Genomic DNA, 26231 nt, shown 5'->3' with positions numbered 1-26231 from the left:
CTGGTCGATCAGACTTCGATAAAGTAAGGTGCATGGACAACCTGGGTAAGTTGACATGGTAACTAACTTCTTCCGCGCTAACACCATCTTTTACTGACCGTGGAATTTACATGCAGGTGTTTTGTAGCAATGTTTTAATGTTGAAACATCCTAGATGGGGGTGAAATAAATAGACGTTCCATAGATGGAACGTCATACAGTAAGTGGAATCCGGTGGCCATTTGCACAGAACGTCAGACATAGCCTTTGCTACTGTGAAATGACAAGAGATTTTACCAAGCCGCCGGCTTTGGGGTGTACAGTATCTGCTACGTATCTGGATGTTTGAATACAAAGTTGTATGTTATTATTGTAGCCTGTTGTCATAATTGCTCCATTCTTCGCTGACAGTGTGTCTAGTCGTGTTTCTTTAAATGGGTAAATAAACGTGCATACGGTGTGACTAGTGAGTTTGTCCGGTTAGCTCTGCCTAAAGAATGCATTTATGTAACAGTCTCGTTTGGCACATTCTGTATCCTGGAGGATAGGGGGTGGGGTATTGGGGTGTCTTGAGCGCTCCAATGGGTCAGGGGACTAAATTATGTTTCCGTGTTAGGCTGATAGAATTCACGATAAGGGCATGCCTTTTAGGGCTACTAATTGGAGACAAAGCATCCTTTCCTAGACGTTGCGAGCAAGCTGTAGCTTACCAGACATATTTATCAAGTTATGTATGATAAGTTTTGTAGTTCAAAACAGAGTTGACCGGGTGTGTTCAGTTGCAAGTGGGAGTTAAACATTTTAATAAGGTAACACCATATTTAGGGTGGTGTTTCTATTTCCCATAAATTCTTTGTTGCGTCAAGGAACTCATGCGAAAGGAAGTCAGGGCATAAGCAACACCATGACAGTGTAGCCAACGTTCAGATGATTGTAGTCAAGGGAACATGCTCTGACGTTAAAGCTTTTTTCCCCTAGTATAATTAATTTTAGCGTTGGCTTACCGTATTTGTCAATATGGAGACAATGAACGCATGGATATTACAGCTGTATTGGCCTACTTTAGATACTCTATTTACTTTATTTGGGGAGGGGGGTGGGGGTGTGTGTGATAAGGAAAATGTGTCTTGTCACCTTTCGGCCATTTTCTTTTACCCAAGTGTTTCTCAGATTTTCTCAATTGAGGAGATGGAAAATAGCCCCACTGAGACTTGTACTGTATGTCCCACTAGCCTCAGTGACAGGATGTGACGATGTGAATAACCCTGGTGTCACAGACTCTAAGAGGGGGAGTAACAGAGGAAAAGGGATTCACCTCAAAATTGAAAATTGTCTGGTGATTTCTTAATGTGCAAAAAAGGTCTTTGGCTTGCATCCAGTGTAATACTGTAATGATAACCATGTCGTACTGTAGAGCAGCACAGTCATCTTCAGCAGAATGTCAGCCACAATGGCGACTGTCAACAAAGTCTGAATCATGATGGAAATATAGGTGGCCCTCTTGCTTACATGATTACATTCCAGCCGTGGGCTACACAAAGGCATCAGTGTGGCTCTGTCATCAGAACCACAGTGCATTTGCTTAGTCTACAGATATTTATGTTTCACTGTCTGAGAGTGGATGTGGAGTACAGTTTTTCCCTAGGCGTCGAGCTGTCATGTCATCAAGTTACCAAGTCATGATAGTAACTAGTAGATCAGTGACGTCTAACCACAACATTGCTGCTCCTTGGCGATGTAGGCTAAACACGGACCTTTGTCTCTTTCTCAGTCTGTGTGTGTGTGTGTGTGTGTGTGTGTGCTGTCTGCCTGTCTCTCTTTCTCTCTTGCCTTGTGCGTCTCTATGGCAGTGTGTATTTTCAGTCAAATCTCTGTCTGTTCTGTGGTTCGGACAATTTAATGAGAACATGATGTCTGGCATTAGGTTGTGGCAAAACTCAAATGGCCACAGTCCTTGTTGGCAAGTTTTTGCACATAGCAGTTCAAATTGTTATTTGTCTTCACATTATTGTCAGTTTTGCACCGCTGGGAGGAGAACATTGTTAGCATATGTAAAATCAAATAAAGTGTAGACTAATACTCATTGTTGTTACAGTTAGGCTAAGTTACAAGTAGGCAGTTCATTACAGTAATGAATGTCATTTCTTTCTGTGCATCATCGTCTGAAGTGAGTATTTTGTTAACCCAATAAGTAGGCTAATTATAACCTATTGCCAAGTGGCGCACATTGATAAGGTGAGGTTTCTTGGAATCTTTTGTTCTTTTTGAATCAAAATGAAGGGTATGTTGCTTTATGGCCATCCCAGTGGCAGTAGAATCAATGTCTCTCAACCTATTATTTCCAGGCAGAATCCTTCACATGATTGAAATAAGAAACCAAGGTCAGTTCAAATCAATTGTGGTCATGTTTAGGTTTTCCAATTTAGACTTCTTGCCTTGCCCTCTGTCACCGCCATACTTAAAAATGCAGGCTGTGCATCTTCCTCTTCAGATGGATGTTAGTGACTTCAAGGTCATAAGCAAAATGAACAGGTAGCACACAGACTGTGAAAAGTGACGTCTTACCAATACAAAATACAGTAAATAGCTGAAAAAGGTTCAACAGTGGCTTGACGCTATTCAGATATGGAAAAAAAAGACTATCTGTAAGATAATAGCTAACCTCTGTAACTTTGTTAGACCATGACCAGGGTCCAGGGACCCAACATGCTGAAGCCACAGATTACCACCGAGACAAAGAACTGTTGTTTTCTATGTCTTGGCTCGGGTCCAAGCCAAATAAAATCATCTGGGCTGTTATCATGGCATAGGTAAATTTGATTGTTTGGGTTTGTGGTCTCATATTGAGCCACATTAGAGTTGCAAGACTCATATTGAGCCACATAAGAGTACAACAAGAGTTACAACAAGCGCTCTACTGATAGAGGCTTTGCTCTTAATCTGGGCATCCAATCAAGCCTTGAGTTCCATTGGCTCTTTGGCTGACATCAATTTCCTAATTGAATATAAAAAAACCAGTCCAGATTCAATTGAACTAATCACGTCATTGCCCTCTCTGGTCATTAGCAGTTTGATTAGACCCATAGAGATCAGTTTAAAAATGGACCTGAATGTGTAAACGAACGTCTGAAATCAGAACATACTATTGTGTTAAAGGTTCTCAAATATCAGTTAGGCTGTCTGTTAGAGTATACCATGTCAGTCTTCTGTGTCCTCCATCGCCGCTTCAGACACACAATATGTCACTTTGCTGTGCCATTCTACTGACACAACACTTTGTTTTCAAGGTTCACTGAAGTGGTCTTTCAGAGAGCAACTGCAGCTGTTCGCTCAGCACAACTGAATGTCAACACAGACCACGCACATCATCATCAGCTCATGAAATATACATGCTATTTGCATTCTCCTTTAAAAAGTGATTTTGTTTTCCTCGTTATCAGGGTCTTGTTCTGTCCCTAGTGGGAGAGTCATAGAATATGGGTTTGAATCGAAGCACATTAGTGATCAAATATTCATGAGAGTGCGTTTTGAAAGGGACGTTTTCCATCTTGTCTCTCTCCACCCGGGTGATTTCTTTATCCTAGCGAGCGTAGGGGCCAGCAAACTGAAAACAGGCATCTATTTTGGGGGAAAGGGGGGGGGGGGGGGCATAACCACACAAGTTGTCAAGTGATGATGACTCTCTAAGCAGCCATCACTGCTAAGACTTGCTGGCAGTTAGAAAATGTAGTGGTGTACAGTTGATAACGGCTGGCATTTCAATTCCGCTGCCAGATTACACCACATCCTTCTGTGCTCCCTGATGTGATATGTTGATTGACTAGAACTATTGAATAGGCCTTTGGCTGTTTAATCAGAACGTGGACTTTGTTCAAGCACCATAAATGATTGAATATTAATATTCATTAAATTCATTGATACATTCTTTGAAACACATGCAGGAGTGGTGCAATTTAGTGAACAGGACAAAGTATTTTGTAGTAGAATCACAGACTACACTTTCAAGATAGGGTAAGATGTGCTATGCTATGCTAACTCTCTTGTGTGTATCTCTCTCTCTCTCTACTTCACCTGGCAACGCAGCATGAGACTTGAGAAATCTCTGTCAGGGGTTAGAATGGGTGACAGACAGCTGTGAAGTTGATCCCAGAATGCCAGCTTTGCCACTCTGTCAAGGGGATTACGCTGACTGACAAGTACTAGGTTGCTAGCAGCACGCCAACCTCATTGCCCCCTATCTCTCTTCACTGAGATACACTGATGGACAGCGGTAGCAGCGAGATCGCAGCCAGAGCCAGTGTAGTTTGCCTTTATTAGCCTGATTGGCTTGGAAGGATGCGTAGTGGACTGTTTCCATGGTGCCCCAAAACAGCCCATCTGGCTCAGCTTAGCTTAGCGAGTGAGCGTTAGCAGGAAATCAGTTGGTATTGACTGACTGACTGATGCAGGGTCGCATTCACTCCTCAGTGAAAGGTGTGTGGGTAGGTTGTTGAGGGTGAAGGGCGGATGGTGTGCTCTCTGGATGAATAATTTAGCACTTGGAGTAAGAAATGCCTTGTCAGGCCTGTCAAGAGGAGAGCTAAAAGACAGAATTAATGGCAGTGGAGTTGCCTTAGCTCAGTTTCACCACATCTGCTTAGTCTCTTGGTTTAGGAGGATCAAAGGTTGTTAATTGATTAGCTTGCTCAGTTCAATGTTAGATGTACTTATTTATGTATAGTGCTATTAACAGTGAACATCATTGTTTCAGTGGCACTTTAAAAAGCCAAATGCCTAACCACCCTAAATTACAAAAAGCAACTGAAGCGGTAAACAAATCCTTTATTAGAGGACCAAAGCTTAACCCAGCTGTAAAGGGGCACCTCTCTGCCTAAGTTGGCAGAGCTGGGTAGAGGGGGAGGATGAGAGACAGGGTTGAGGGGGAGGACTCTTACATGCCCTAGTCATGAGGTGGAAGTAGTTTACAGTTGGGTCTTTTCACAGTGACCGTGACTTTGTTGATGCGGAATATTTTTTTCATGTCACTTTAACCAGTTTAAACAGCAGAGCTCAGGTCCACTGTTCATGCATCACTGTGCAAATCATTCATCTTCTTTGTAAATTGTTTACTCTAATGAAGACCATCTTCATTAGGCATCCACAAAGCCCCCAAAGCCGAGTGTTTTGACTTGTATGTGTCAGAAGGAGAATCAGAAACTCCTCTTTCACACGGTGAGTTTAGAAGCACTGTTTACAGAGCCTCACCCCCCTAAGAATCCTCTGGAGAGACGCAAGCTACTGAAGCCGATCCAATTAATATTCAGCTCTTATAAACAATGCTGGCTGGGCTGTGCCTTGCAAAAATAGCCCCACCAAGGCAGGCATTGTTAGCGCTGTTTCCTTCTTTTCAGTGCTAGGCTATCTCTGAGACAATGCCCAGGTTACCTCAGCAGGCGCCCTTGAGTCACTGTACTTTGAAAACAACCCAACCCATGGAATGGTGGAGGCTTGTCAGTTAGTGACCCCCCCACCCCACCTCCCACCCCCAGACAACCCCACCTTCTCGGACATAAAGCACGGCATTCCAAAGACGCTACCTGACGTATGCATGCAAAGGAAGTCCCTTTGTATTTCAGCAGTTTTTTTTTTTTTTTTTTTGCGGGGGGGGGGGGGGGGGTCCACTTTGCTGTTTTGTATTCATCACCACGGATTGAGGAGGCCATACTAGGAATGAATGTGTACTTTGTGACGGCATCCTATTGAGCTATACCTCCCACTCTTGGGACATAGGCTATTGACTGTTGTGTGCTTAGTATGCATCGGTATACAGACAAGTACAGCCTATATTATGAGCTTATGACACATTACACATTACACATTTGTGTGAGAATGCGAGTATGCTCACTGACTGATGACTCGGTATAACTTGTGAATATGGCCATTGACTGATGACATGAAATCTGACACAGAGTCAGAAGTTTTGCTTTCCGTGTCTGTGAATGTTTAGTAACTTGATATTGTAATATTAACTAACAGGATTTGGTAGATTGCGTTGTTTTTTATCCCTAAGTTTTCTATCTACTTGATTCATTCTGTACAGCAACCCTATTCATTCTATTGCTGTCCCTTGGACAGCCTTTCTGGGGTCTTGCCCAAAGGGTCACTTATGCCAATGCTTTGCCCATTGATCATTTCACAGAACATAAACGCTACATTCTTGTTAAGCTACTGGATAACACCTAAATCGACATAGAGAAAGAGAGAAGGGGAGACAGAGAGAGGGAGAGAGAGAGAGAGAAGGGGAGACAAAGAGAGAGGGGGAGCAAATTTGAGGTCAGTGGATTGGGAGCTGCACAGAAACGGGGCGGAGCACGTTTCTGTCTATTTTGTTGGCTAGCGCACAATCTAGCAAGCCGGGGATCACACCACTCTCTCTCCGAGCCCCAAATTAAAATTAGAGAGCCGACGAGGAGCACCACTGAGCAGACTCATTAGCGGACACCCGTAATTAGCCCAGCGCTCGGCTCCGCCGTTTGGCTGAGTGAGCAAGCACAACACGAGGGGAGCGCTAGCAGCCATCCTTGCTAGCTGTTTGGCGGCTCGTTATTTTTGCCTTGCAAACAACAACTCTCCACAGGGAGAGAGAGAGAGTGAAAGAAAGGAAGAGATAGAGAAAGAGGGATAGAGAGAGAGAGAGAGAGAGAGAGAGAGAGAGACTTAAAATGCCTGCGTCAGGCTCAATGGGTGAAGAAAAACAAGCCTCTCTCGTCACCTCAAAATGCAACCTTTATTTTCTTGATCTTGTCACCTTGTTTTTAGCATCTTCTCTAGAGAACAGCAGAGTTTTGATACATTTTAGCATCACAATGAATGGAATTAAAGCTTAGATTCTTCGATCAATTCTATTGTATCTCATTCATTCATTCTCATTGTACAATTTGTAAACAGCCCTGGGTTTTATTTACTGTTGGACAGGTACTGATGTCCAATACCAAATACCTTACCTTTAGAAATGAAATGTGTCTGTCTGTATTTATGAGGTCGGTAGTCAGGATCAGGCTGGAGAGGATGCAAAAATATTGTAGCCTACATGGAAAGAAAGACAGCACTGGGTCTTATGGATATTTCCCCTCTTGAACTACAAATCTCTAGTGGAATTGAGTGGATTAACAGACTACAACTCCTTTTTGTAACACTTTCCTATCTATCTGCCTGTGGGGGATGGGTCACTGCTATTTTAGGCCCAAGACCAAAAATATGCTTAATTTCTTTGTTTATGTAGGCAAGGTCATCGGCAGGTTAGCACATTAGCCTAGTTGTGACGTCACTGAATGATGGAATACACAGAGGGAATGTTTCTGTGCATGTTTCTCATTTTCTGTGTTTATATGTGTATGTGTTTGTGTTTACATTTGTGAAACTGGAAGGAATTACAGTTGACCATGGCCCCCTGCTGTTGCTACTGCTCTGTCTTGATGTCTTGAGAGCTAAAACTGGAATCCAGATCTCTCGGAAGTAGCCACCAGCCTCTCGCTGACCCTCTGGCAACATCTGTATGTCCTAATCATAAACAGCTACTACCCACCCCCCCCCCCCCCCCCCCCCCCACCTCCACCACCATTACCAACAAGGCCTTTCCTCCCATATGGATTGTTTGTGTGTCTGGATTTGTGGCTTAGCACAGTCCCCCCCCCCCCTCTCTCTCTCACACTCTTAGCTGCTGTGGGTATCCATCCTCCATCTCCTCTTGTCATAGTCAGTCAGTGGTGGTAACCCCCTACACCCCCTACACCCCCGGCGAGCCAGCAGTGGGGCCTAGCGGAGGACAGACATCAAGCAGCCTCTCCACTTGAATGAGTTTGACGGAGCCTGAGAGAGTCTGCCGTCACCGCCGCATACTCTCATGTCCCACGCCACGCGCATCCACTAACAGAAGCTGCCAGGCAGCAGCCTCTGAAAGGGAAGACCGTGTTTCACTTCTAAAGTGCCGACGCCAGCATTGTGGGTCTCTCCCACTCTCTCTCTCTCTTTCTACTCTCTCTCCCTCTCTCTCTCTTGTCCGTCTTTCTTTCTCACTCACTGTCTTGTCTGTTCCTCTCTTTGAAAAGCAATCACACTTTCTCTGAGGGTGAAAGCGAAGGCACTGGCGTCTCTTGGAGTGAATTTCCCTGTGAGGGGAGGCATTACAGCATCCAAAAATAACACCGAGGAAGGAAGCTCCTTCTCTGCCACCGTCCTTTTCACAGGACCTCTCTCTCTCTCTCTCTCTCTCTCTGTCTCTCTCTCTCTCTCTCTCTCTCTCTCTCTCTCTCTCCTCTCCTCTCTCTCTCTCTGTCTCTCTCTCTCTGTCGGTTTCTCACTATATCTCTGTCTATCTATGTCTTTCACTCGTTTTTCCTCTCTCAGTCTCTTGCTTCCTTCCTATCTTCCTCTCTCTCTCTCTCTCTCTCTCTCTCTCTCTCTCTCACTCAGACACTTCCATTCACTCTCCCTCTTGCTTCCTTTCTATCTTTGTCTGTTTGTGTCTGTCTGTCTACAACCCCCCTCTCTCCTCTCTCCCTCCCTTTCTCTCTCTCTCTCTCTCTCATTCTCATTATCCTCCCCTCTCATATTCCACATAATATTCCACCACTTCTCAAACAATCCAATTTAGCACAGCCTTTAGCACAGCCTTGACATGTCAGCATTTCAGCACCCCTCCAGCAGTTAAAAGAAACCCCATTCCCACTCCACGCCATTCAACATCTTTGGGTCTTTGTGCGATAGCTTATCTTTTCATGCTACATGGAATGGAAAGGAATGATGGTGGTGGGAGAGGAAAACAATGGCTGTTTAAGAAGCTTTTGTTCTCCTCACCTCCGGCAAAAGCTACCTTTGTGACACCACTGCTCTGTGCTCATGCACTCGGAGAGAAAGAGGAGCTACACTCCCTCCTCCCCCCCCTCCTCCCCCGATCAATGACAACTCTTTCCCATCTCCTCCCACCCCGAAACACTTCCGACCCTCTCTACCTTTCACTGATGGACCACAACATATGCCATGCCGTGTTGTGAAGTGAATTTGATGCTGCGCTGTGCTGTGCAGTGCTGTGCCATGTTTCGCGTTTTGGTCAGTCCTCCAGGGACTTGCAGCCTCACTCAGCCCTTCAGCTGAGTGTTTATCAGGATGTGCCTCCCACCCCTCCACCATCCACCCCCACTCCACCACGGTAGAAAGTGGATGCAAGCAAGACGGCGCCCATATCAGCCCTTTCTCCCTTCCGCACTTGCACTGATGGCATGCTGTTAGTGTGTGTGTGTGTGTGTCTGTGCATGTTTGACATGTTATCAGCCTCTGTCTTCCAGTCTACATCCGTAACCTCCGGTCTCGGTCAGAGATGCCTATTTTTTATTGTCTATGTTACTGAAGGAAACAAAACAAAAGTGTCAGCAGTAGTCCCACAACAGAACACTGGTACAACACAAGTCCTCAGTTTTTCAGTAAATTGTTGAATATTATTAAATAATGTCATTAAATATTATGAAGTAATGTTAAATATCATCATCCTCTCTGTTAGAATAATGGTTGCCCAACAGTGAATCCATTTTTCAGTCACTCATTACTCCTATTTTCTTTGAAGGAAGACACAGGCATTTGGGGAAATTAGCCTATTTTCTGTCTAATCCAGAGTTAGATATGAGGATACATGCCCTTCTCTTCTCTGTGTGTGCAATAATACTGTCTGACAGTGTCAGCCTAGCTCTGCATAATTGCACACACAAAAAGAGAAGGGTATCTTCTCATCTAACTCTGGGGTAGATGGCAAATTAAACTCATTTCCCCAAACTGTTGCAGTGTTTATTTAATTTAAAAATTTGTCCATCAAGTACTTAGGCTATCTGACTTGAAAGAAAACACCATGTTTTCATTCTGCATCTTAGGTATTAACTTTACTCATGGATCGTCTTAATGCCCACCTAATTCTCTTAGACTTGAGTGATTAACACTGCTAAACCCTGTCTCTTACACAATGCCTGGCCCTTGCCTGAGTCCCTGTGCCAGCTTCTCCTAACTTACGACTAAACCTCTTAGCATACTGTATGTGTGTGACTGTGTTTGTGTGTAACTGTGTTTGTGGGATAAGCATTTGTAGTGTATACTTTCTGAGTATGTCAGACAGGTAGTATTGGATGAGACTCAGGGACGGCATCAGATACCCTGGGAATCCAGAGTTCTCGGGGAAGCATTTGCTCAGCGAGAGACTCTGGCTACGAGTAATGATGCAAGTAACTTTTGCCCCTTGCATCGCGGGGAACCAATCATATCTGTGTATCTGATATAGGCAGGCCAGAGGCGAGCTAAACAGATGACAGTCGTAGTGTTATCCAATTGCATCAAAGTCTGGAATCAGTCAGTTAACATTGGTTGTATAGTGTTATCTAATTGCTGGAATATAGCTGGAATCTCCAGCTAGGCATCAGAATGATGGGAAGAGAAAAGTGTGCAGAACATAATGAAAACTGAATACCAAACATGGTGGAGTTAGTTATAGTATTGACATGTATGGCTGCCAATGAACCAGTGTCACTGGTGTTTGTTGATGATGTAGGCTAACTGCTGATAGAAGGGGTGGGCCAGATTCTGATGTGTATAAGGCTACACTCTCTGTTCAGATTCAACCAAATGCTGCAGCATTGATGGTACAGTGCCAAAATATACAGCAAAAGGGTTCGTCAAGGCAAAGAACATGAATATTCCAGGGCCCAGTTCCCCGAAAGCATCTTAAGCCTAACAGCGTCGTATAGTCCCTCTTACGAACGTCTTAAGATTTGCCGACTGTTTCCCAAAACCATCGTAGCTTAAGAGCGTTGTGAAAATACTCGTAGATCTACGAGTGCTCCAGAGTTCTCGTTACCGGCTAAGAGCGTCTTAACAGTACTTCTCACTGAGGTCACCAACAGGACATACAGAGGAATTACAACTTAGAATACATAATCCAATTTACATTCCCATTCTTTATTGTGTTTACCTGTGATGAATCAGATTTTAGCGTGTAAAATAGTATAGCCTACATTTAATGGTCATGATAATGTGATGAAAAGCGGACAAAAATGCAATCAAGTTATGAAACGAGACGTTGCCAGAATAGTTTGCCATTATCTTTGCTAAGTGAAGGTTATATTTTATTAGGCCTATGAGGTAAAAGCAGAGAAAGGAACATGTGTTTAGTCTGTAGGCTACTGCATCAAAATCTAAGCCTACACATTTTCTCACTGTCTCCCTCGATTTCTTTCTTATCTTCAAACGTGTTCTTAAGTGACACCGCGAAAAATTATTGCATGGTGCAACAATCTAATCTTAAAGGAAAATTCCGGTATTTAGCACTTTAAGTCCCTTTTCTGGTTTGTTTTAGTCAGGACCAGATTTCAGGATTCTGTAACCCTGGAGGCATTTTTGAGGAAAAGTTGTTATACAGCATTTTTAGACAGTTCAAATTGTCCTTAATACAAATCCACCATATAAAATTTTTTTTAGGTCCCCAGTTTCTCGGAATTTTCATTCAAAAATAGATGCCTTGCACTCAGGTGAGAAAAATACTGGTAGATAGGGTAACATTTTAAACTTGTATGTATCACCACAAAACTTTTCCAGTTTATCACTTGCATTAAGAGAAGTATTTTTTGTATTACAAATTTTCTGAAATGTAATGTTTAAATATGCAAATGAGGCTTAATCTACTGAAATATGCGCTAATATGCACAAATTTCCAAATTTGACACGTACACATTGGATGAAGCCATTTGAGGGGAAAAGTTGTTATACATGATATTTTGAAGGTTCAATGTCTCCTGAATATAAATCCACTATATAATTCATTAGGGCAGTGGTTCTCAACCTTTTTTCAGTGATGTACCCCCTGTGAAATATTTTTTCAGCCAAGTTTACTTGAGAAAAAAATACTTAAAACAGAGCACTGTGCCATCAGTGACTAATTTATTAATTATGACGGTGGCATGTGACAGGTTGGGTCGAACCATCAATGAAACAATAAAATTGAATAGCCTACTGAAATATCAAATTAATTTTATGAACTTATATTTTCCTGAAATATTTATTAAATAATTGTTTTTAACATATTTTTGCATGGATTCTACTTTTTAAATATATGTATATTTTAAAATCTCACGTACCCCAGGGGTACGCGTACCCCCATTTGAGAACAGCTGCATTAGGGTACCAGTTCTTAAAGGAAAATTCCAGTATTTAGCACTAACCACTCGGTGAGTTGCACAGTTTTGAAAACGAACGTTAAGGGTTGTTTTAGGACATGTTTCAGCATGCCTGTAGGCAGCCACTCTGACTAGTCAAAGGCGATTCAAAACGAGTCAGAAAAGTCGAGACAGGACCAATTTCGGTGAACCATTCTAGTTCATCCAAAACAAACCAGAAAAGGGACTCAAAGTGCTAAATACCGGAATTTTCCTTTAAATAATTACAATTATGTATGTCTTGTGTTTATATATAGCCTACCTAACCTACTTGGGATGCTTACCTGCAGATGTCAAAGTGTTTCTATTTTCGTATTGAATTAATGTGTGGATCCGAAGTTTAAACGGTAGGCCTATAGCTGTGACGTGCAGTCACCTGACATCACCATCAAATTAGAGTATATTTTAGAACTATTAACGTGGACAGCTCCCCTTAAGAGCATCTTAAGAGCAGTGCACGCGCGTTCACGCTACGAGCATGTTCGGGAAACAGTCGGAAAAACCAAACAAACGATCGTAAGATGAATCGTAGAAAACCCTCGTAAGAGCGTGTCTCCGTTGTTATCGGGAAACTGGGCCCAGAATGGCAAAGTCGGTCACCTAACCTCAACCCAACTGAGCATGCTTTTCACTTACCGAAAACAAAACTGAAGGCTAAGGATTGGGATAAATGCAGAGACCAAATTTCCCTCACGGGATCAAAAGAGTATATATACTTAAAAGACCCAGAAACAAGCAGCCACTAATGCAGGCAGCAGTAAAGGCCTAGGAAAGCATCTCTTGGGAGGAAACCCAGCACCTGGTGTTGTCTACCGGTATAGATTGCAAAATTATAGTAATAAAAATATAATTATAGTTATGTTTGTTGGTTCAATTACTTTTGAGCCTCAACGATCATTTACTGTATAAAATTGCTCTTTTTTGTTGTTGTTGTTTTTTGTACAACCCCTTAGATTACAGCTTGAAGCGTACACTTCAAGCTCATCTTGACTGCTTCATTTCACATCATTTCTTGTGGTGTACAGAGACATAATTATAAAAAACAAGTGCATCACTGTCCAAATACTTACTGTATGGACCTAAATGTATGAGTAGACTGTAGGCTCCACAGAACTGATTACCCTTTTGCCTCTGCACTACTTCAAGGCTGCATTGTGTATATGTGTGCACTTAATGAATGGAGGTCCATCACTGTCATCACATCTCTTTTTGTATTACCACATTCCTCACTACTGTCCATGCTGATGGCCGTTGCGGAGCCTCTGTATCGAGGTAACCGCCCAGAGACTGGGTAGGAATCTGTCGCCTCAGAGTTAAAGTTGGAGCGTGTTAAGAAGGATAATCTGGGTTGAAGTAAATGGCTTACTGTCAGTTCACAGATGGTTTCCTACGCAGGCTGGCAGCCCCAAAAGTTGTGTACCCCCCAGGCCAGCATAAAACCTTTAAACCTCTCAAGATTGAGATGTCTACACAAGGCTGCCACTACCGTTGTAGCTAAGGGGATCCCCTGGATCAAAATTCTTACCCTGGGTTCTCACAAAAAAAAAAACACCTCAGCCTAAGATGATCCTATTTATTACATGGCTCTCTATAATGCTGCAGAATGCTTCATTCACTTGAATGGGCTGTCAAGGAAAATGGATTTTGTGCTTCTTAGTAAAGTCTTTCATATCACTCCGCAAGTAGTCCAGTCAATTCTTGCAATGGAACTTCATTCAAAAGTGAAAGCAGACAGTTAATCAGCTGTGTTCTAAAAAATGTTTAATTCAAGTTCAGCGTTTGTTCCAAACTATTGTTCTCAGTAAAAGCCACGATGAAACGGTAACAAATAAATGTAAAGAGACATATCATGTGGAGTTTATTTTTGTGTTTTGGCAAGTAGCCGTGTCCCTTCAGTACGAAGCAAGACCCCTCCGCTGGTGGGTCAGGGTCCTGTTTGCCCTGTCGGGACTTATTTTCCGATAATGACCGGCGTTCTATACATTATCCCTTATATGGTCATCTGCCTGCCTGCTCGTCAGATAGGCTCATAGGCCATGTGTGCTTTTAAGACAAGGCCCAATGCAAATTATTCAAAATATTATGATTCATTTAGGTTGAATATTTAACCAGAAACTATGATGCTGCTGTGATTTGTTATTTAGTCAAACAGTGAGTAGATACAGTAGCTGAAGCTAAGTAGATCAACCTCCTTGGATGAAAATAATTTCATTGGGTTAAACACTGTCTGCCCCACACCTCTGCTCTCAGTATAAAGAACCTTAACACAAGGTTTTATACCGTATACTGTAGGCCTATATAACTACTGTACACTGCATGTAATTGTGGATGGAGAGGCTTGAGTTATTTAATGTACAAAGTGTATTTGTACACCACACAAATAGTCATAGTGAAATACTTTTTCTAGTTATTCACATCGTAATTACAACCAATACAAAAGCAAAATGACTTCCTAGTACTTTTCCAGTGTTTTAGTGCAGGAGTCATTATTTAGGTAAGTAACTGGGTGTGTTAATCTATGGCTTGTATGTCACTCAATTGATTAAATGGATGGCTTGGCCATTGAAAGAAAAAGTCAATGCCACAAAATAGTGACATGATGGCAAAAGCTATGATTATGTATTATCATAAACATTGGGCCTAACTGATTGGCACGGCTAGGGAAATCAATTTGGATGGGACTGCTTAAAGAGCTGGCTATTAGCTATTGATAAAGCATTCAAAGTTCATTGTGTTGTGTTTCTTACATGTGTGTGATGCATTGTAAATGTGTGCAGTTGATGTCAGTGCCAGAACATTTGCTGCCCGCTAGATGTATTTTTTGTAGGACAATTAAGCTTAAGTCCTTTTATTGAACTCATGTAGCAGCATAACTTACAAACACTTGTTTGTAACTCTTGGTTTCTTGGTTATGAGGACTGTGAGGTATTTTGGGCAGTGGAAGGATATATAGCAACCAGCCCTTTTTTACCCTGTTCTCTTCCTGTAAAGCAACACAGTAGTGATTCAGTCCAATTTTGTGTGTGAAGGCTTTGGGAGTGATAGTCGGGGTGTGACAATTGCTTTCATGGACTTCACACATACAGCTATTGATTCAGCAGCCATGACTTTGGGTGCAGGTGTGTGGTGAATACCGATCAGCTTGACAGCTTGCTTCTCTCTCTCTCTCTTTCTAATTTCTTTCTCTCTGGGCCAGGTGAAAATGTGTGGAGATGGGAGGTTAGTAAAAGGCACTCACTCACATTGGCTCATCTACCACACAAGGTCACCTTACACAGGAATGACTCATGTATCACTTGTTTAGGTCAATACGATAACAATCTGAAATGTGGGCTTAAGTGTGTGTGGAGGAGGATCAAACACACACACACACACACACACACACACACACACACACACACACACACACACATATTCACAAACACAGAACTACATGCATACATAACCTATGCACCAAAAAAAAAAAAAACATAAACATAAATTTGTATGTATGCCCACACACATGCGAAACAAGTCCTCACCATCTGGCGTTTCCATTGGTAGTCACTTAATGGTGGAGTCACATTGGCAGTGATAAGTGCCACGTCACACCCACCTCTGCTGCACTTACCTGGAGCGTGTGGGTGTCACAACCACTTAGAACAAATATGCCACCAGCCTGGCTCAGGAGATACTACTAAGCGATTAATCTTGATCAATGTCCCCACATAGGCTATATGTATGTGTATGGCTAAAATGTCATAGAACATTTTCATGTCATTGTTGTAGATAAGCTAAGGATTCCTACCTTCGGTAGTGGTTGGTTAGCTAAAACATTGATGGATTGTCAGTTTCATGACATGACATGGCTAGGTGGTAAAATAACATTGTCTTTTGTGTCATGTTAGCATTTTAGTTATTTGCTTGTCTAGCTAAGTAACAGCTTGGTGGATTGTTAACGTTTAGCATAGCTTTACTCAATCTGCTAACTTGGTGGGTTGTTAGAGTTTAGCATAGCTCCACTCAATCTGCTAACTTGGTGGGTTGTTAGAGTTTAGCATAGCTCTACTCTTTGTGCTAGCCTGAGCTGGCTTCTTCAGCAGCACTGCGGTCATGGAGCAGCAGATGGCTGCGAGTGCTCGGCCTCACCGGCCTGCCCTGCAGCTAGCATTGTTGCTGGACAGCAGTGCCGCCCCCTTCTCTGCTATTTCATCCCTCCCTCCCCCCATCCCTCCCTCTCAGTCTCCCAAGGACACCTTCAGTTAGCCCCGGCTCTAACTGCTGCCTCTCGTCAGCACAGCTGGGATGGGGAGGGCACAGGATGGGATGGATGGAGGTTGGAGGAAAGGTTGCCTCCCTCCTTTCCATCTTTAGTTTGCAGCAACACCAGATAATCCATTCAATGTTTGTTTGATTTTTTTCCCAGCTAGTGAAGGTTAAATATAGAACCCCCCCCCCACCCCCCACCCCACCCCAGAGAAGGCAGTTTACCAAGGCTACTGTATGTAGGTCACTGCAGGGATGGAGAAACAGCCTAGTGGAGGAGGCACTAGGGTAAGGTATCTCTGGGGTTTTTTTTGTTTGTTTCTCTGTCTTTTCTGTCTTTCCTACTTTCTTGCTCCCTCACTCTCTGGTGAGACAACCGCTGGCAGAATCAAATTGCATTGACTCTTTTTGTGGAGTGAAGTGAATGTCTTTGAGCAGCGCAAATGGAATGTGCGTTCTCTCCCTGTTGTCCCTTTATCTGTCTGTCTCTCTCTCTCTTCCTCGCTCTCTCTTCCTCTCTCTCTCTCTCTCTCTCTCTCTCTCCGCCGACCCCATTGCAGCAGTGTGTCCCTCGTCTCTCCCCTCATCCCTGCCGCTGGCAGCATGTTAATCTCGGGTTTAATCTCACTGGTCTGTGTTGCAGTAGCCCCCCCCCCCCTCCAATCTCATTCTCGATTGGTCGAGGACGGCCAGCTGACGTCTTCACACTTGTGCCCAGAGAATGCACAATGACTGCCAATACATTCCTCACTTTAGCTGATGGCCATTATGCAATAGCCAAGACATAGTCCACAAACTATGTTGTGTTGGGATTTGTTTTTGTGAACTATTGATGACTGGAAAATGACACACATTGTTTTTTTTTTTCCATATTAATCCTCTCCATGCGTAAACCCATGGAAAACATACAGAGAGGCAGGAGGAGTTGTTTGCACGGCAGATGGCGAGGCGCAGTCACCCGGCCAATCCGAAATGCTCGCCACATACAACATGTTAAACACACTGAAAATATCCCTCCCTCCCTCGCTCACTCACTCGCTCGTTCACACTGCCCACATGCTCAGTGTCAGTGAAGCGTCATGACTTGGTTTTACACATACTAGAAAAAGGAACACGAACAGCCATTTTTCACCTGTGACTGTAAATACACCACGGAGTGTGGAAGCGTCATGACTTGGATGTACACATACTAGAAACAAGAACAGCCATCCTTCATGTGTGACTGTAGATAGTGTGGAAACACAGTGTGTTGTCAGTGTGTCAATCTGTGCCATGCAGCGTCAGTGCACTCGAGAAGCCACAAATCGGGAATGTTGCCGTGCATTCAATTAGCAGCCCTTTTTGTGTGTGCGTGTGTGTTTGCATGTGTATGTGTGTGTTTGCGTGTGTGTGTGTGGTGTGTGTGTGTGTGTGTGTTTGTGTGTGTGTGTTAGCATGTGTGTGTGTGTGTGTGTGTCGGGGGCTGTTTTGTAAGCCGCTGCTGCGTTTGGGGTCCCAGTGGTGCGGTGCAGTGTGTGGGGAAGCAAGAGAGCGAGCAGGAAGTGGGTCCATGAGCCTCTCTCTGCCTCTCTGCCTCTCTGCCTCGCTGTGGTTGGACGGCCACGGGGAGAGAGACACAGCGCGGGGTTGGCTCGCACGCCGACAGACGGGGAGCAGCAATTTCCCGTAGCCCTCGTCTGACACCGCCACCACTGCAGTGAGTCAACCTGCAGACAAACGTGCGCGGTAGAAAACGTGCATCAGACAAAAATAGCACCATGCGAGAGAGAGACATGGAGAGAGACAGAGAGAGAGAAGGAGAGAGAGAATGTCTATCCCTGGGAGACTGAGGGAGAAAGAGAGAGATCCATTTGCCTGGGAGGGAGGGAGGGAGGGAGAGAGTAAGAATAAGAGATGGATGAGTGTGAGTGTATATATGTGTGCCCATACATTTGTGTGTTTGTTTGCTTGTGTTTTTGTTTGGTGTGTGTGTGTTTTCAGCCTTTCAGAAGAGAGAAATCGTATGAGGGAGAGAATTTAAGGAAATACACGGGCAGGGTTGAAAAGGAAAGAGAGGGGAAGGAGGGAGAGAAGGAGAGAGGTTGGTCTGGAGGATGGGTGGAGTGTGTGACCGTCACCCACTGCTGCCCTAAGCTGTCAGTGCCACACCCTGGCTGACCATGCTGAAGGGCTCTCAAGTAGAACACAAGAGTGGCCACCTGCAACCCTCACACACATAAACACACACACACACACACACACACACTATGCAGACCCACATATAGACACACACACTGCATTTGAATGTGTATGAATGTGAGTATATGTGTGTACCAGAGGAGGCTCCTTCATTGAGGAAAGGGAGGAACACCCTCCCTAAAATTTCAGAGAAAAATAAAATATATATAAAGTGAATTACTAATCTGATAAATTACTGTTAATATTACTATTTTTAACACTTTGACGGAACAAGGATTAGGATCAAAGGTTAGGATCAAAGCAGGAAGACCAGTTCCAAAAATTCATATTCCAAAAAAAGATGGTAAGGCTAGTATAGTGTAGGCTACTGAATGCTACATAGTAGGCCTATGACAAATACTAATGGCTAACTGGTAACGTTAGCACAGAAAACAATCAGCTATAGCCCACTGCTGGCCTGTCACAAACGTGGACAGTTCATTTGGTGATAAAACATTTTTGGATAGTTATGCGTTGTTATAATCATCCAAGTTATATAAGTTATAGCGATTTGGCTTTAAAAACAATAGCATGTTACAAATAACCACATTCAAGGTCTAATTTTTAATGGTATAAATAGTTACATGGTTTTATAAAACAAGTGTCTGTTTTTAGTATTATAGACTTTTCTGCAAATGTATTACATTTAGCAAAACCTCCAGACTTTCCATAATTTTGCAAAACATCTGGAAAACAGTATTTCATAACTAGACCTACATATCTTCCCTGACTTCTCAGACCTAAATTTACATTTATTTACATTTACATTTATTAATTTACATTACATTACATTACATTACATTTGGCTGACGCTTTTTTAACCAAAGCGACTAACAACATGGTAAACAGTAAGTTTTAGAACAATTCTCACAATTTTAGGACAGTTTAAAAAAAAACACATTAGAGTACAGTAAGAATAAGTGCGTCGGTGAGTGCTGTATTTTAACAGTTACTTGTCAGTTTAACGGCTGGTGAGTGCTAGGATCAGTAAGACTTGTTGTAAGTGTTGCTATGAGAGTAGATGTTCTCTAAAGAGCTGGGTCTTCAGGAGTTTTTTGAAAGTGGAAAAGGATGTCCCTGCCCTTGTAGGAACTGGCAGTGTGTTCCACCAACGAGGAACAACAGATGAGAAAAGTTTGGATTGGCTTGAGCGTACCGGTGGTAGAGCTAGACGTCGTTCGTCAGAGGAGCGCAGCGGTCTGGAGGTAGTGTAAGTCTGTATGAGGGCATTCAAGTAGGTGGGAGCAGAACCGGAGACTACTTTGTAGGCAAGCGTTAGAGACTTGAATTTGATACGGGCCGCCATAGGTAGCCAGTGTAGCTGGATGAGCAGCGGGGTAACATGTGCCCTTTTGGGTTGGTTGTAGACCAGGCGCGCCGCCGCATTCTGGATCATCTGAAGTGGTTTCACTGCGCAGGCTGGGAGACCTGTCAGGAGGGCATTGCAGTAGTCGATTCGTGAGATGACTATTGCCTGAACCAGAAGTTGGGTAGCATCTTGAGTCAAGTAAGTCCTGATTTTCTGTATGTTGTAGAGTGCGAAACGGCATGACCGGGCGACTGAGGCAACATGATCTGAGAAGTTTAGTTGGTTGTCGAGAACAACTCCTAGATTTCTTGCAGTCCTGGTCGGTGAAACAGACAGGGAGTCAAATTTGATGTTGATGTCGTGGTGTATGGTAGGTTTAGCTGGGATGACCAGCAGTTCAGTCTTTGAGAGGTTCAGCTGGAGGTGGTGTGCCTTCATCCATGTAGCTATGTCTGAAAGGCAATCTGAGATCCGTGCTGAAACCAGGGGGTCGTCAGGTGGAAAGGACAGATAGAGCTGTGTGTCGTCTGCATAGCAGTGGTATGAGAAGCCGTGCGAACGGATAATCTGTCCCAAGGAGGTGGTGTAGATAGCAAAGAGGAGGGGGCCCAGCACTGAGCCCTGGGGGACCCCTGTGGTGAGATGGTGAGGTGCAGATAGCTGACCAAGCCATGATACGTTAAACGAGCGTCCTGTGAGGTAGGATTCAAACCAGGAGAGAGCAGCTCCGGAGATTCCCATGTCAGCGAGTATAGAGAGAAGGATACGGTGATTAACTGTGTCAATTTACCGTAGCACTATTATCCAAAGTGACTTATATATTTAAATTATATTACAAAGTCCAATGGTGGAAGCCAATAATTGAACCCACAACTTTTCTGGCTGCTGCATCCTAGCCTAGCTCCTTACTGTAGGTCAGACCCCCCTTACCCTAATCCCCCCCCCCCCTCCCCCGAGAATGTCAGAACAGCATTTATTGCACAACATTGCCAGTTAAAATGCTACATAGTACATGCTGCTGCTATAAATGTGTCTGGGTAGGTGGCCTACATACTCTATTGTTCACATATGCCACCAACACCATCACAACCTCACATTTGCCACCAACACCAATCATGCAGACATTCCTTCCTCCGTTATTTTTTTAACCACCGGCCGCCACTGGTGTGTACATGTTTGTGTTTGTTCTGTTATGTTAAGTAAGCATGCTTTTTACATTTTGTGTGTGTGTGTGTATGAAATTATATTATGCGTGTTTTTGTGTCCTGTTGTGTAAAGTAAACACCAGGTAAGTATGTTTAGCTCTACCCTGAGGGTGCCAAGCCAAGCCATTCAACACAAATGAATAACACAACAGGAAATCAGACACACCATAATCAACGTAATCATCTCCCATAGTTATTGCTTTTGTGTTATTTGAGAAACATTTTTCCCCACAGACTTTTGCTGTTATATTACTGCCAAATGAATCCCAGCCAGGGATGTTAATGAAAGACTACAATGTCCCCCTGTGGCAAAGGGAGAGGGCAGTCAGTCTGACTTCCCTTTAAGCTAGGCATCCACTACTGAAGGCTCATATAGATGACCTAGCGGTTGTTTGCAGATGTAGTCATGTAGCTAAAGCAGGATGCCTTCGAGATGCATTTTTTGTTTTGTTTTATCAGTGCATTTTTAATGTGTTAGTCCTAGTTATGATTAATTTGCAGCTTTGGTGTTATAGACACATGTTTGTTCTTTGAATTAAAATCTTAGATCTTGAGATCTATCTGTTTGCAAAATCATTTTGATTATGTAATCTTCTGAGTTGACCCTAGTGGTCAGTTTATAGTGATAAGGCTGTGGAAGCGTAGTGTTTGTAAAGGGAGTTGTTAAATATTTCATGTGTTAGGCCTCGCTATGACTCATTTGGAGCGCCAGTGTTCCAGACACACCTTTATTCTTTGAATTAGATCAATCATGAATAAATCATCGTGATTGTAATGACTTTAGCTGTTACTTTAGCTCTGTTTTTAGTAATGGGGTTGTGGAAGTGTAGTGTTGTAAAGGGAATTGTTGCTGGGGTTCATCAGAACGGATAAAGTTCCGATAAAGAACGGATTTGCTTGTTCAGGCTCTTAGAGTGTAGCAGAAAGTGTTTTCGGGATCAGATGTCCATGAATTCAAGACAGTATGTGAGTCTGGCAAAATGTTGTTGATATTTGAGCTGAACAACCAACCAAAGAACTCGCCTCTCTTGTGCCTGAAGCAAAGTGTTGATTGGCTGGAACTGTTTGATCCAAACCAATGTGTTTGTTTGCCATACAGATCAATAGGAGTTTTTTTTTTAAGCACACACACTGAACAGCCCATTACAACTAGAGGAACATGAGTAGGATTTGCTGTTTCTGACAAAAAGGCGTGTTGGATTTAAATCACAGACTCAACCATTGGAAATATTTCAAAAAGTAAATATTTTCTTTTGACATGTCCATCAAAACTAATCCCATCACCGCGGACTTCCAGTAGCTTGCCAATATAGTGCAGTAGCACATCTCACCACGGGTGCCCTAATTTAGGGGTATGACAGGTTATGTCCCTGGGGCAAATAGACACCAGAGTCCCATTTTGCCCCTGCCCCAGTCTCTGCCCCAGTCTCTGCCCCAGTCTCTTCCAAGGCAAATGCAGCACCATGGCTGAAGGAAGAAGGCTAAAGGGTTACGGTCAACAGTTATTATCAACATTTAGTGAAATCTGTCTGTTGAACTTGGAAAGTATTTTCTTTGTAGATATCCATCAGCTGATCCATCATGTTTGAATATCTCTCCGATTTAGAGTGGTTTAGAGGCATCAGCATTAATGGTCCTGACTGATGTTAGGGATTCTCAAGGCCCCTGAATGCTGTCTTTTAAGCAGAGAGGCAGCAGCAGCAGCGGCCCTGGCTGATGTTAGAGACTCTCTCCGAGGCCCTTGTGCTTGCAGCAGATGACTGCCTCTATGTCCCTACCGGCCGGCTCCCAGGGGACGTGCAGTGCTCTCGCGGAGACTGAGGGGCTCTGAGCCGGAACAAAATTTCGCTCTGTAATACTCCTAATAATTCCGCACATTAAGGAAGAAAAATCCATCTGCTGGAGAAATCATCTTTCTATCAGTGATGTGAGTGGCATTGGCTACAGTCAGAGACTCTTCACGGCCCTGGAGTTAGCAGCCCAAACCTGCCTCAGTCTCTGCCTCTGAGGGGGGGGAGGGGGGTGCTGTTAGTCAGAACGATGCTGGTCTGTTTCCAGCCAGTCGCCTGTATGTGAGTGGCACCCGTTAGTGCTGCATGGATGGGCTGTAGACCCCCTTCTGCTGCTCACACACACACACACACACCACCACCACCAGGAGCCACAGTAGACACACTAGGGTTCTGCAATTAATCAAATTAATCAATACATTGTCCATTACGACTTCCAACGATTATGAAAACAACATAATCAACAATGATTATTTGCTGCATTCCGTTTTTCCAGCAATGCAAAATGTTTACGTTTTTTTAGTTGTATTATATTTATATAATAAGTCGTTATAAGTTATTTTGTACGTTTAGAAAATGGATGATGTTTCCAAAGTCATTGAATAATATGTGTGTGTGCAAATATCAGAGCAGAGTGCACACACACATGTATGCACATGTGTACACATACACACAGCTGCACACACACACACACACACACACACACACACACACACACACACATTTGAATGCACACAGATAATACCGTAACACCCCCAATTATCACCACTTTTGTTCAGAAATTCTAAAACAACAATGTTTTTTAACACTTCAAAATAACATTTGCTAAATGAACCTTACATTTTTCAGTAGCCATAGGTGTGTAGAATTGAACAAAATCTGGTTTGGTTCTTAACGGGAGCATTTACTCCCTGAAATATCCGATTTTGTTTACCACGCTCGGAGTTATAGTGCTGGCCTGATGGGTCGCCTATTTACGCCACATGAACGGTTAGACCGAGAATTCTCGTCATGAAATTAAAATTCCACTGGAGCTCCAAGCGGTTGTGTACACGCAGCCTTACAACACTGTTTACAGCTCTTCGAGTCACGGTAAAATCTCATTTTTGGTACATAGCTAATTTAGATACACCTATGGTGTGGGTGGTTGCGTTTCTTTAGGAGTCCGCCGTCTTGGTTTGTATAGAAATGGATATTAAGTGACACATACACGCAAGACGGCGGAAATACGGGACCGACGATAATAGGGGGAGTTCCATTACAGATTTCATTTCATACAGATATAGATAGATAGATAGATACTTTATTGAACCCAGATATGGGCAGAAACACACACACTCACACAGAAACACACACATTTGTATGCACACACTGCAGTACCACATTCACATGGCAGAAAAGCTAAAGATGTGGGATGACAGCGCAGCTCACAGAGCTCATGGATATTGCATGCATGCACCTTGTAGGCACACCCACACACTCTGCAGTGTGCCAACACACACACACACACACACACACACACACACACTCACACACATCACACACACACACAAACCCTTTGTACCACACACAGGCATACATACACAGACACAAACCTACCACACACACACACATTCTGCACTGCACACACGCACACACATGGCGCAGCTGCCTCACACACACAAACATGAAACAGCCGACACACTGTTTCAACATCAGGCTCTGTGCCTTCAACAGACTTAACCAGATTACTCTCAGCTAGGTTCAAATGTCATGCAAACACAATAAAACACCCCCTCAGCCTCTCCCCACCTTCCACACACACACACACACTTCCTCATTCCTACATTTAAACATACATTAAATACATTCATTCACACACAAGCAGTCACATACACACACACACACACACACACAGAGAAGGGGATGAAAGGCTTCCGAGCCAGTCTGCCTCGCAGAGAACAATGCTTACTCAAAGTGACAAATTTTGTGGGCATTACTTATGCTCCAAACCCCCTCTCAGCCCAGCCTCTGAGCCGACTGAGCCAGCTGTTATCACCGTTTTCAGTTCACTTCCCTGTTTAATGCACTGGAAGCCAAGCCAAGCTAATGACCTCTCTCTCTCTCTCATTCTGTGACTTTCTCTTTTTATTCGATCTCTCTCTCTCTCTCTCTCTCTCTCTCTCTCTCTCTCTCTCTCTCTCTCTCTCTCTCTCTCTCTCTCTCTCTCTCTCTCTCTCTCTCTCTCATTGTGTTTTTACTTCTTATGCACGCTGTCTCTCGTGTTTTAATCACTGTCTTCCTTTGTCTCCTTTCCTTTCTTCTCTCCTCCCCTTTCTCTGGGGTATAGGCAAGTCGGACTCCTCGAAGAAGTCCAGTGACATGGATGACCTCTACACCTCCCTCCTGTCCAATCAGAACTACTCCTTCCAGCAGGACTCCTCTTCCTACTTCTCAGGGAGCGGTGGTAGCGGGAAGACCACTGGCGGCGGCGGCGGAGGCCTGATGGACGACCTGATGTCCGGCCTGGACTCGCACGCCATGTTCAGCTCCGACTCGGGCATCGAGATGACCCCCGGCGACCCGAGTGACTCGTCCTCGTCCCGCAAGATTGCAGAATCCGACCGCAGTGGCGGCATCGGCAGTGGGATCACGTCTGACTACAACTACATGGACATCAGCCGCCCACAACAGCAGCAGAAGCAGCAGCAGCAAAGCCCTCTGGACGACGACGACGATGATGACGACGACGACGACGACTGGGGGAACATGGGCAGCAGCAGCAAGTCCAAGCCCAGCGACCTGCTCTCCGGCCTGGGAGGGCTTGGTGGGATGGGAGCCAGTAGCGGGAGAGATAGCATTAGCGCTGGAGGAAACATAGCTGGAGGCTACATGGAGAAGGGAGGCCCAGGGGCAGGGGCCGGTGCCCTGGGAGGCCCGGAGGTGGAGACCCTGGGGCCGGCGCTGGATGCCCAGTCCTTCCCATACGTGGAGGAGCCGTCCGACGAGGAGCTGTCGGACTACCAGCCGTACCGCTCGCCGGGCGCCGGGAGCAGCGCCAGCCCCGTGAAGATCACGCTGACGGAGACGCCGCCGCGCTCACCCTCCCCGTCGATGACGCCCGGCGGGCCCCCGGCAGTGTCCGAGAGGGAGAGCATCCTGAGCCTGGGCCTGGAGGGAGTGCCCACCGTCACCCTGTCTGAGCCAGAGGACGATAGTCCTGGATCCACACCACCCCTCACAGGTACACTAGGCACTAGTCTGAGGCACGCACACACAC

The 26231-nt window shown here is 44.2% G+C and overlaps 1 protein-coding gene across 1 annotated transcript in view; it reads left to right on the top strand.

Annotated features, from left to right (window-relative positions):
- The window catches only part of rtn1b (reticulon 1b), a 59106-nt gene that overhangs the window by 4235 nt on the left and 28640 nt on the right, over positions 1-26231 (top strand). The window contains 1 exon segment of the mRNA XM_042094221.1: positions 25302-26195. Within this exon segment, the coding sequence (XP_041950155.1) occupies positions 25302-26195 (894 nt within the window).

Source organism: Alosa sapidissima, chromosome 6, assembly GCF_018492685.1.
Source record: "Alosa sapidissima isolate fAloSap1 chromosome 6, fAloSap1.pri, whole genome shotgun sequence".
Lineage (NCBI taxonomy): Eukaryota > Metazoa > Chordata > Actinopteri > Clupeiformes > Clupeidae > Alosa > Alosa sapidissima.
The sequence above is the reverse complement of the archived record's forward strand: the minus strand, read 5'-3'. Positions and strand labels throughout refer to the sequence as shown.